We start from the raw sequence: 12,666 nt of genomic DNA, 5'->3' as shown, positions 1-12,666 counted from the left end.
TTGCTGAACAGCAAATGTTGCTGTATGATCGTTCCTCTGGAAGCTTCGTCTCAGAGGTGTACCCAGCCATGTGAGGTGTGAGGTGTCAGTCTGCCCCTAGTGGAGGATGTCTCCCAGTTAGGCTACTCAGGGGTCAGGGACCCACTTGAACAGACAATCTGTCCATTCTGAGATCTCAAACTCCATGCTGGGAAAACCACTACTCTCTTCAAAGCTGTCAGACAGGGACATTTACATCTGCAGAGGTTTCTGCTGCCTTTTGTTTGGCTATGCCCTGTCCCCAGAGGTGGAGTCTACAGAGGTAGGCTGGCCTCCTTGAGCTGCACTGGGCTCCACGCAGTTCGAGCTTCCTGGTCACTTTGTTTACCTACTAAAGCCTCAGCAATGTCGGGCACCCCTCCCTCAGCCTTGCTGCTGCCTTGCAGTTAGATCTCAGACTGCTGTGCTAGCAATAATGGAGGCTCTGTGGGCGTGGGACCCTCTGAGCTAGGTGCGGGATATAATCTGGTATGCCGTTTGCTAAGACCCTTGGTACAGCGCAGTATTAGGGTGGGAGTGACCTGATTTTCCAGGTGTTGTGTGTCATGGTTTCCCTTGGCTAGGAAAGTGAATTCCCTTCCCCCTTGCACTTCTCAGATGCCTCACCCTGCTTCAGCTCTCACTTATTGGGCTGTACCCACTGTCCTGTACCCACTGTCCAACACGCCCCAGTGAGATGAACCCAGTATCTCAGTTGGAAATGCAGAAATCACCTGTCTTCTGTGTTGCTCATGCTGGGAGCTGGAGGCTGGAGCTGTTCCTATTCAGCTATCTTGGTGCGGATCACTCTAAGACTTTTATATAATTGAGGGCAGGAGTTCCCAACACCTGGGCCATGGAAGCATTCGGATCCTTGGGCTGTTAGGAACTGGGCCCTATAGCAGGAGGTGATGGACGAGCAAGCATTACCACCTGAGCTCTGTCTCCTGTCAGCTCGATGAGGGCATCAGATTCTCATAGGAGCACAGACCCTATTTCACGGGCTTCTCATGAGAATCCAACTAATGACTGATGATGTGCAGTGGAACAGTTTCATTCCACAAAACTGACCCTGGTGCCAAAATGGTTGGGGACTGCTGACTTAGGGAAGCTCTGAAACCTCCAAAACTCATCCATGGACCTCCGCTTACAAATCTTTGCCTCAGAACTACTAGTAAATCTGCACAATCTCCTGATAGGATATTAAAACTTCATTTATGGAATAGGAACAGCTCCAGCCTCCAGCTCCCAGCATGAGCGACGCAGAAGACGGATGATTTCTGCATTTTCAACTGAGGTACCAGGTTCATCTCACTGGGGCATGTCAGACAGTTGGCGCTGGTCCGCGGGTACAGCCCGACCAGTGGGAGCTGAAGCAGGGCAATGCATCACCTCACCTGGGAAGTGCAAGGAGGAAGGGAATTCCTTTTCCTAGCCAAAGGAATTTGAGACACACAACACCTGGAAAATCGGGTAACTCACACCCTAATACTGCGCTTTACCAAGGGTCTTAGCAAATGGCACACCAGGAGATTATATCCCACACCTGGCCCAGAGGGTCCCACATCCACAGAGCCTCCCGAATTGCTAGCACAGCAGTCTGAGATCTAACTGCAAGGTAGCAGCGAGGCTGGGGAAGAACCTATAAAGAATTCAATCAAATTTACAAGAAAAAAACAAACAACCCCATCAAAAAGTGGGCAAAGGATATGAACAGACACTTCAAAAAAAGACATTCATACAGCCAACAGACACATGAAAAAATGCTCATCATCACTCGCCATCAGAGAAATGCAAATCAAAACCACAATGAGATACCATCTCACATCAGTTAGAATGGCAGTCATTAAAAAATCAGGAAACCACAGGTGCTGGAGAGGATGTGGAGAAATACGAACACTTTTACACTGTTGGTGGGCCTGTAAACTAGTTCAACCATTGTGAACAGTGTGGCGATTCCTCAAGGATCTAGAACTAGAAATACCATTTGACCCGACCATCCCATTACTGGGGATACACCCAAAGGATTATAAATCATGCTGCTATAAGGACACATGCACATGTATGTTTCCACATTAGCAAAGACTTGGAATCAACCCAAATGTCCATCAGTGACAGACTGGATTAAGAAAATGTGGCACATACACACCATGGAATACTATGCAGCCATAAAAAAGGATGAGTTTGTGTCCTTTGTAGGGACATGGATGCAGCTGGAAACCATCATTCTCAGCAAACTATCACAAGAATGGAAAACCAAACATGGCATGTTCTCACTCATAGGTGGGAACTGAACAATGAGGTCACTTGGACACAGGAAGGGGAACATCACACACCGGGTCCTATTGTGGAGAGGGGATCGGGGGAAGGGATAGCATTAGGAGATATACGTAATGTAAATGATGAGTTAATGGGTGCAGCATACCAACATGGCACATGTATACATATGTAACAAACCTGCACATTGTGCACATGTACCCTAGAACTTAAAGTATTAAAAAAAAAAAAAAAAAAAAAACTTCATTTACTTTTTTCCCTCTTTGACATTCTTCTTTTTCTTTTTTATCTGCCATCTCTTTTATTTTTTCTTGTATTTTGTCTCAGTTTCTTTCCTTTTTCAGGCACAATGTTCATTTATACCTTGCAAGTGTATCAACCCACCTGCTTCATTCTCATATCAGTGTGTAAGTAAGGAAAAGGAATGAATCAACTGTAGTATGAAACACACTCTCAATCTGAAATCTACATACATATTCTTCACAGTTAGCCAAAGCATGATACCTGTTTTACTTTTTTTTTTCCATTTTAAGAACAAAAGCATTTTCATAAGTGAAATAAATTTAAGCTTAAGAGATGCAGGTGAGCATTGATAAGGAGGAAATGGCACTATTTCCTGAATTATAATACTCAAAACTTCGCTATATTATAATGCCTTTTATCTCAGACAATCCCAGAAGGTTTAATTATTATAGAGCCCACTTTTCTGGGTGCTTGGGGGCATCAAGAGTGAACAAGAGTGAACAAGAGTGATGAGTGTTCACTCATCAAGAGTGAACAAGAGGATCTGAAATGAAAGAACCCAAGTCCCATGGAAATAAGAGTCTTATTGAATCACCAAAATGTATTCATCACAGATCCTGGCAAAAATACAATAGGGCAGAGAAGGCTACTCAACAGCTTGGGAAAAATATTGCACCTATTGTTTAAATGCCTGGCTCTGGTGGGAAGCCAATGGTACCAATAGTACTTCTGTTTAACTTGGATGCTTGTATAGTTAATCTTTCAGCAATGTTATTCTTTTTTAGAGAACATGTCTTTTCATGACTAATTTCTTCCAAAGGCTTTTATTTATAGATACAAATGATTTAAAAGCCTGCATTAAATATAATTTCTTTGATTCAAGAAAGCTATTTGAACTTTGCATGAAGACAGTATAACATTTAAAAAGGTAGATTTGGAAAGCAATTAAATTATATAGAAATCAAGCTAGATTCTATATCTACATTAAGTTTTAAGAAGATACAATCACTAATTAGGTAATGATAAATGAATAACATTTATTGGGTTCTTAGTATAAGCTCAATAATCCATGTAAAGTATCTAGCATTTGATCTTCACAATAACACTTACTGCATAGGTGCTATTATTATCCCCATTTTAAGACTGAGAAAACTGAAGCCCAGAGGGTTTAGGAAATTTATCCACAGTCACAAAGCTAGTCAGTGGCAGTGGTTGGGCCTCAACACAAGCTCTTATTAATTATTCAATCTGTATTGTCCAATAGAAATACAATGCAAACTCACATATGTAATTTTAAATTTTTTAATAGCCACATTAAAAAATATGGAAACAGAGGAAATTAATTTTAATAATACATTTTACTTTGCCCAATATATCCAAAATATTATTTGATATCTGGTGTATATTTTATAACAGCGCATCTTAGTTTGGACTAGCTACATTTCAAGCACTCAATAACCTCACGTGGCTTGTGGCTACCATATTAGACAGCGTAACACTAGACCATTCATTCATTTAGCAAATATTTCTTGAGACTTGCTATGTATCAGACATTAAAGGAGGGAACATGCAAAACAAAAGTCTGCTCTTATCGAGTTTAAATTCCTGGGAAAGAAATAGATCATAAGTAAATAAACGTATAATTAAGCAATCAAATATCAGATAGTGACGTGTGCCGTGAAAACAAGACAGTAAGTAGGTGACTGCTTTTAATTGGGAAGATCGTAAGAGGAGACATTCTAAGAGATATCTGAACTTTCCTTGAGCATCATACACCATGGAAAGACAGAAGACAGTGCAGTGAGCACTACAGGTCTATTGAGCTCTATTCCTTTCTATTGTATAAATCTTTGTGCTAGAAACAGAATATTCATGTGCCTACCTCTGACTCCACGGGTAAAAATTAAAATGAATTCGGCAATCACATTCCTCAGAAGAGGCTGATAATGTTAGGGAAAAAAGAGCTACATATATTTGGTAGGGACATAGCTGGGAGAAAATAGCACAAACACATAAGGTATTTAAAAGATAATCACATGGTCAGGATAAAGGCCATGGTGGAATTAAAATAGAATAATTGAATTGTCTGCATATCATCAACTTTGTTCTATTTCATAAATTTCTATACGTTTTGAAGTTTGTTCTGTTCCTTTCAAAGATGCAGACATTTGGTTTGTGTATATGCTAACCAATTGGGAAATTCTTGCTCTCTTTAAGTGAGATTATATAAAAATCACTAGATCCTTTGAAGAAATCCATATTTAATTTAAAAAGGTATTAAAATTTGATCCAATATTCTAGCCTTTTAAAACACATGAAGATAGGCTCCTTCTTCTCTTGAAGTATGTAGTATTCCAAATTATTCAGTATTAAACAAGAGAGTAGTTACCAGTAGAGTAAACCCTGCTTTTCAACTTAAAATGAGAGCTGACAATAAAAAGCATAAGAAAATCACACTTACTATAGATAGTTAGTTTTATATCCTTGGCTTGTTTGCCAGCTGCATTAGACACAGTACATTGGTAGCGCCCTTTGTCACTTCTCCGTGCATTCTTCAAATGTAAGACTTGTCCTCTGTCTAGAAGTTCAACATTAGGATCACCCAAAAATAAAGGCCTAGAAAAAATAAAATTTTATTTTATTATTCCATGGGTCTATTTTCAGTTTTCCATATTTCTTATTTATCACAACAAAAATCATTAGTACAAGTTAAAAATACAAGTGAAAGTTCATTTAAAACATAAAACGATATGATTAGCACTCCTGTTCAGAAGAATGAAAGTTTTAAACCACTTTTCTAACAGAAGTTAGATAATCATAAATATCTCTTTGAGACGAAAAGTTTCTCCATTTCAAACTTAAATTATGTAACAATATTAATAGAAATCCAGTAGTGTCATTATTTGTTTTATTCATTCATCCATTCTTATTCATTTTTTAGTTTTTTTAATTTTATTTTTTGGTTTGCATAGCTAAAATTTCTAACATTATCTGGAAAAGGATAATTAAGAGTTTTAAACATTACAGTATAGGAACTTTGGACCAAATAATATTATTTTAAAATAATATCATTATAATATCTAGAAGAGTATTCACAATATCATGAATGGTTATTTTTACTGGAGGCAATAATTATGCCAACTTCTCTAAAAATAAATATTGTAATAAATACAAACGCTTACATAATTATAAATATTGAAAGATATTTATGTCAAAGAAGCTCGTATATGGTTGTCAAGGAAGTCTTTTTCTACTATACAGAGTCATTTGCTGAACACTATAAAATGCTCAGTTTATGTAATTGGCAGCAGATTTATTTTAAAATTTGGTTGTTAAAGTCTATGATATCCTAAGACTCATGCCTTTGAAGTCCATCAGTCGTTTTCAGGAATATCCATAGCTAGTTTTTTAGAAGTTGCAAAGACTTAGCCACATAATGATTAATTAAATGCATTGCCATATTCACAAGACACTAGTAAGATTCATAAGACACTACAAAATTAAATGACAAACATTTCACTTCCTATGGTAGTATATTTCATTATTTCTTAGTATGACACTTTGTATATAGCTCTCAAAAGTTAAGAGAATAAAGTACCTTTATTTAGTGCATTTTAAGTTTTTTTTTTTTTTTTTTTCTTTGAGACGAAGTCTCGCTCTTGTCGCCCAGGATGTAGTTCTATGGAGCTAGCTTGGCTCACTGTAACCTCTGCCTCCTGGGTTCAAGCAGTTCTCCTGCCTTACCCTCCCAAGTAGCTGGGATTACAGGTGCCTGCCACCACACCCAGCTAATTTTTGCAGTTTTAGTAGAGACAGGGTTTCACCATGTTTGCCAGGCTGGTCTCAAACTCCTGACCTCAGGTGATACACCTGCCTCAGCCTCCCAAAGTGCTGGGATTACAGGCATAAGCCACCGCACCTGGCTGCATTTTAAGTTTTTAAAGAAATACTTGATAATATGCTACTCAAATTTAAGTAACTTTGAAACTTTTATTGATTGTTAATTGTGCAAGTGACAAAAAATTTTAAACAAAAAAGCATTATGATGAGAAAAATTCTCCTTGGTCTATGACCCCTAATGTGAGTCTGCTTTCGAGACTTCTCTTTATCAGTTTGATTTGTATTCTTCCACATTTTTTACATTTATGAACATTTTTGTTTTTAACAAAATTATAAATATTTTTGTTTTTGTTTTATATTTATAAACAATTTAAACAATTAAAATTGTTTATAAACATTTATAAACAAAAATATTTATAAATATACTCCCAAAGATATCTAAAGTTTTAATATATCAATGGTATCAGGTTATTGTTCTGCTTTTCTTTCACTCTATAATAGGTATGGAGATATTTTTGGTACACATAGCTTGATCTTACTATTTTTAATTGATGCACAGTGTTCCATAATATGACTATGCCATAAAGTATCTACCTATTCTCCCAATGTTGGGTTTTAGCCAGCTTTCACTTTTTTGCCGTCACAGTGTCGCAGTGAATATCAATATACAAGCCTCTCTGTGGATATGCATGACTACTTCCATCTCCGGGATACTGCATCACAGTGTATGTGCATCAAATTTTAATAGATATCAACAAGTTGCCTTTTAAGGTACTAATTTACATCTTCCCTGTCAGAGCACTATATCTTGATTTCCCATACTCTAGTCAACACTTGATAATTTCAAACCTTTATGTTTTTGCCTATATGACCTGTAAATAACAAAATTTTATTATTCATCAAATTATTGATGGTATCTTTTAATATGTTTATTGCCTTAGTATACTTTGTCTGTTCATATCCTCCATATATTTTCTCTGTTGCTGTTTGTATTTATTAGTGATTTATAAAAAGCTTGAATACAATCTTTTATTTTATATACCAAAAATCTTGACTATTTTCTACTTAGGCCTTAGATATCTGCTCCCAGAAACTGTAAAACACAAACTGTAACCACCATTTGAGAAATAAATTCTCACAACCAATACAGACCACTGCAGCCACTTCTATGTAGGCACACCTCAGCAGCCCTTGAGATCTGGAGTTGGAGAAACATCTGTAGTTCCTTTTTGCCGGTACACAGAACTAGCTTAGTATTCATCTCACTGTCATAAAAACATTTTCCTTTTTAAAAAGTAAATTCCATGTAAAGAGAAAATCATCTCACATTTGGATCTTGTATTTTTCACTGTTAGCCTTTAGACAGAGGATATTTAGTGTATATTAAATTTGAGTTTCTCTGTGTTTCTAAAATGAATTCCCAACATTTATAGGGAGCTTTGAATCCATAAGAATGAAAAATATTACAAGACTTTTAGACTAGTTTTTGAGCAATATTGTTTTTCCTGTATGCTCATTTAATAATATTCTATGTAATAAAATAATTAAGAGGGAGAAAGTCCACATGCATTTTTATACATCTTTTTCCTATCAATTGAACCCTTGCAACAAATACAGAAAAGATACTCACTTGCCGTCTTTGAACCAATGAATATCAGGAAAGGGAGTGCCTTTGACCTGGCATTCAAGGGCGACGTCATGGCTGAGGACAACTGAGACTTCATTTGGGAAGTTGGTACCTATTATGGTGGGTGGAACTTGAACAAAGACAGTGTATTATGAAACTCTGTTACTCAGCAAAAAGAGCAGGCATGGGGTTAGAAAGCAGTCAATGATTTCTATAGTATTTCAACAAGATCTTAATGTCAAACATAAAATACCACACAACAACACTTTTTCATATCATTTCTGTGTACCCAAACGATAAATTTAAATGTAGAAACATATTTATAAAATATTTGCTAGCAAGACAATTACCTGCAAGAATTATGATAGTATAGGATTCATTTTTGGGTGTATTAAACTCATACGCAAAAGTAGCTTAGAATGTAAGTGATCAGTGATGCTTATATAATGTAATTTGCTACCGCGATACATTTTGGATAATGAATGACAATTAACATCACTCTTATAATGTTCAAATTCTACATATACTGTTGTGTTACTTGAAATATATTACCTTTGTCTTTTAAACTACTAAGATGGTAAATTTGGTATGCAATATAACATGAAAAATAATGTGCTAGTTTTTATTCTTGGGATTATCAAGCTTATTAAAGAGCTTCTGGATACTTCTCGGTCTAGTCATCCCCCTTCACACCATGTTAAAGTGTTTGGTCTTCATCCTCAGAAAAATGACCAGCCACTAAAGGATTTCAGTAGGGGAGGAGTGGGGTGTAATCATATTTGTGTTTTAAGACCACATGCTTTTAAGTGAAGAATGAATTACAGTAGCAAGAAGTGGATTCAGGTGAGACCTTAGGCTATTACATTAATTCAGCTCATGAATGATGATAGACTTTCACAGAAGGATGAAAAGACGTAGATCACCAAAGAATTAGGAAGTAGACATAACAGGAAATGTATAGATTTGAAATGTTGGGGAGAAGGTAGTAGTGAGAACCTGGAAGTTCCGGAATAAGCAAGTGAGTGGATGGAGGTATCAGTCCCTAGAATGGGGATCTTGAAGGCAACTGGAACTGGCTTTCACTGGGACCTCTTTGTTTGATATAAAACTAAGATATTCAAGTCACAATACTATGGAGAAAATTAGCTATCTATCCCTAGGCTCAGGGAAGAAGTCTGAATTGGAGATAAAAATTTGGGAGTCATCAGCACACAGATGGAATTAAGTCAAGGGAGCAGATGAGTACCAGGAGAAATAATGTCAATAAGACTCATGATAACAATGATTTCTTAGTTTGTTTTTATAACTTATACTTAAATATAATAATGGTGATTTTGTGGAAAGAAAAATTTCAGGCTTTGAGAAGCCTAATGGGAGGAATTATTTTTATGTTATAGCAGTTTATGAATATAATTTTTATGCAGTATCATTCCTCCACCTCACTTCTACTCAAGACTTACAAATTATGTGCCCATTGTAAGGAGCAAAATATTGAAAATGGAGAAAGTCATTTTTTCACAAAGTGAACTTTAAATGGCAAATATAATTTCACAAACTAAAATTATAGAATTTTAAATTTATGATTACCATTAAAATGTCTCACATCCTAATTTATTACAGCTGCTACCTACTTAATTAGAATCAGGACTGACTTAGTTACAAGAGTCAATTAGAATGCAGAGGAAAGGGGATTTACTACCTTCTGTTCAAGTACAGCCTAGCAGCTTCAGGATGTACACAGCATGAATGTGATATATTCTGCATCACCCTGTTGTAGCCACTTCCCAAAGAATATCCTGCCTACTTAACCAGAGAAATTGACAAGAGTAATAATTTCTTATTTTACACAATATAGCAGTACCGCTTTTGAGTATTTGATACTATTGTATATATGATTCAAAGGCATCTCTCTATTATAAATAATGAAACTCTTCAAAATTTCTATATCATACGGTTCTGATTAACAAATAATAAGGACAAAAATAATAGAATGAAACTATATATTTTTTTCTGTCAATTTATCTTTTTCTCTTTTTCATATAGTCAGCTCTATTTTAGGTAAGAAATGCCTCTGAATTGTAGTTTTTTAAAAGGATGTTATTTCTTACCAAGCACATCAATGTTAAAGTACTTCTGAGAAGTGCCTGCAATATTAATTGCTTTGCAGGAGTATCTTCCTGCATCCTCTGGAGTGGCTTTGAAGAACTTCAGTATTTTCCCATTGTTCACAATCTGAACAGTGCTGCTTTCAGTCACCTTTAAGGGCCAAAATGGTCAGTGTTATTTCCAATCCTAATAAAAATGCATAATTAAAAAATGAAGTAGAAAGTTTATTTTATTAGTAGTAAGAAATGAACATCTGAACAACTTACTTCAGATGCAGAGGCAAGGAATTACACATATTTGGATGACACTATTTACCTGGACATTATCTTTATACCACATAATGATGGGAGACGGAGTGCCTTCCACTTCACAAAAGAGATTGGTCAGCTGATTTAACAACACTGACACATTTGTAACTTGTTCTTTATCTTTAATTACTGGAGGAACTGCAAAAAGAGAGGAGTCATAGCTAGGTAGTTTTATAATAAATATTATTTATAGAGATTATTTATAATGGCCTTTATACAGCAAATTCTGAAATATTTGATGGCTAGAAAAGCTAGACATATTTAAGCATACGCTTTGTTACAAAATTAAAAAGTTTTGACCAATGTATTCATAATAACAACCCTTATTGGATTTTTACTTTATTATTTCAAGGTTTTAAATTTAGGATGAAATTTGGGATAAGCTTAAGGGAGAATCTACTTTTATTCCACATATTACTCAAAATATAAGCTTATGGGGTCTTAATTAAGTCACATGAGACTCATTACTTTGTTGATGAGGGTGAATATTGCCCAGTGTCTAAAGAAACCAATATTCATCAAATTTTAAAATATATATACACTTTCACTTATGCAAAATGGCATATATACAGTATTTTCATTAAAGGTTAATAAAAACAATTGTTAATAATCTACATGCTCATCATTAATAGAGGAAGATCAAATAAATGTGTATGTATACAATGAGATGCTATAGAGTTAGGAACATTAAATAAAATCCAAGATAGATTGTTTAATGAGACAGAGAAGGTGAAAAATGTGAATATAATGTTCTATTATATGTGTACATTTTATAAATAAAAAGAGGATAAAACATTATATTTGTATATTCATAAAATATCTCTGACACACACACACACACACACACACACACACACACACAGAGATAACTTTCCTTTATCCCAAATAGAGGATAAGTAGATGGCTCAGCTCAGGGTCAGGAGACTTTTTATCATGTATCTTTTTCTACCATTTGAATTTTGAATGATGTAAAGTCACAATACAAAATTACATGAAAGTTTAAATCCAATAATAAATTCAATCAGACCACCAGATTTCTGTTTGGTACTACTGCTATTCACATTAATATTAAATGATACCACACTGAGAGAATAATTTAAACATTTAAGAACGGGAGACTGACAAACGTAGTCAGTTACATGATTTTAGCAATATTTACCATGGACTTTGAGGTTATATTTTCTTTCTGTAGTTCCAGCTTCATTGACTGCCACACAGATGTACTCCCCATTGTCATAGGGTGTAACAGAAGCAATAACCAGCAAGGTGCCATCTTCCAAGATAGAAATGCCAGGCTCTCTGCCTGTCAATTCTCTACCATTGTGTAACCATTTGATGGTTGGTTTAGGGGTACCTAAATAAGAAATTAGAGTCTTGTGATATTTTACCACAAAATCAGAAATTATTAAATATCAAATATATCAAAGAGAAATAAAGTTTTTCTTATGACAATAATTTCAAGATATTTCTCCTGGTATGGAAATATGAAGAGATTATGTTAGTTAATGCCTCTAAATCCCAGTGGGTCTTAAGAGACCTATGGTAAAGTTTGAACAAAGTTGTTTCTATCTAAACATTCAGATGATAGTAAGTAAAGCATTTTCCTAGTGAGTTCACAGTGCTTTGTTGGTGGGGCAAGAACTATATTAATCCTACGGACTGGATGTGGGGAGAGTTTTAGGGTGAAATAAAGACAGAGCAAAAATAAGACACTGTCACAGAAATACAACATGAAGATTGTCAACCAAACAGAGTGTATACATGATGTGGAGACATGATGTTTTATAATTCCCTTTTTTAAAAAGGCCTGATATTGTAGAGATGAGGAAACTCTACTGTTCATGCATCTTTTGGAGATCTCATTCTGTTAAACAAAGGATAATAGCTCAATTCTTGAAATGGTAGTTGAGAAAGTAGTGAGACAAATAGCTTTCCTGGATTCATTTATGACTAACAGAATGAATGGAAATTATGTACTCTTGGAGAAAAAAAATGATACAACAATCTTTGAGTGTATAATAGAATCAAAAGGAATATTGGAAATAAGTAAACATTAAATCTATACTAACGATGTATTTATCTAGCAAACATTTTGCCAGGTATTATTCTAAGCATTTAAAAAAATTATTTAATCTCTATAAGAAGAAGAAAACACATTAAATAAAAATTACATGACTACAGAAGACATTGTTAATAATCCTGTATTAAATGATAGTAAAATATTAAAGGATGAATATATAACCCAGG

General features: G+C 35.1%; 1 protein-coding gene across 6 annotated transcripts in view; it reads right to left on the bottom strand.

Annotated features, from left to right (window-relative positions):
* HMCN1 (hemicentin 1) overlaps positions 1–12,666 on the bottom strand; it is a 454,750-nt gene that overhangs the window by 187,757 nt on the left and 254,327 nt on the right. For all 6 annotated transcript variants that reach the window (XM_015447093.4, XM_015447120.4, XM_005540243.5 and 3 more), the window contains 5 exons: positions 11,579–11,773; positions 10,427–10,557; positions 10,114–10,261; positions 8,009–8,135; positions 5,000–5,154 (listed from right to left, as the gene is read on the bottom strand). In XM_015447093.4, coding sequence (XP_015302579.3) covers positions 5,000–5,154; positions 8,009–8,135; positions 10,114–10,261; positions 10,427–10,557; positions 11,579–11,773 — 756 coding nt within the window. The remainder of the gene's footprint in view (positions 1–4,999; positions 5,155–8,008; positions 8,136–10,113; positions 10,262–10,426; positions 10,558–11,578; positions 11,774–12,666) is intronic.

Source organism: Macaca fascicularis, chromosome 1 (genome assembly GCF_037993035.2).
Source record: "Macaca fascicularis isolate 582-1 chromosome 1, T2T-MFA8v1.1".
Classification (NCBI taxonomy): Eukaryota; Metazoa; Chordata; class Mammalia; order Primates; family Cercopithecidae; genus Macaca; species Macaca fascicularis.
This window is presented reverse-complemented; position numbering and strand designations above follow the sequence as displayed.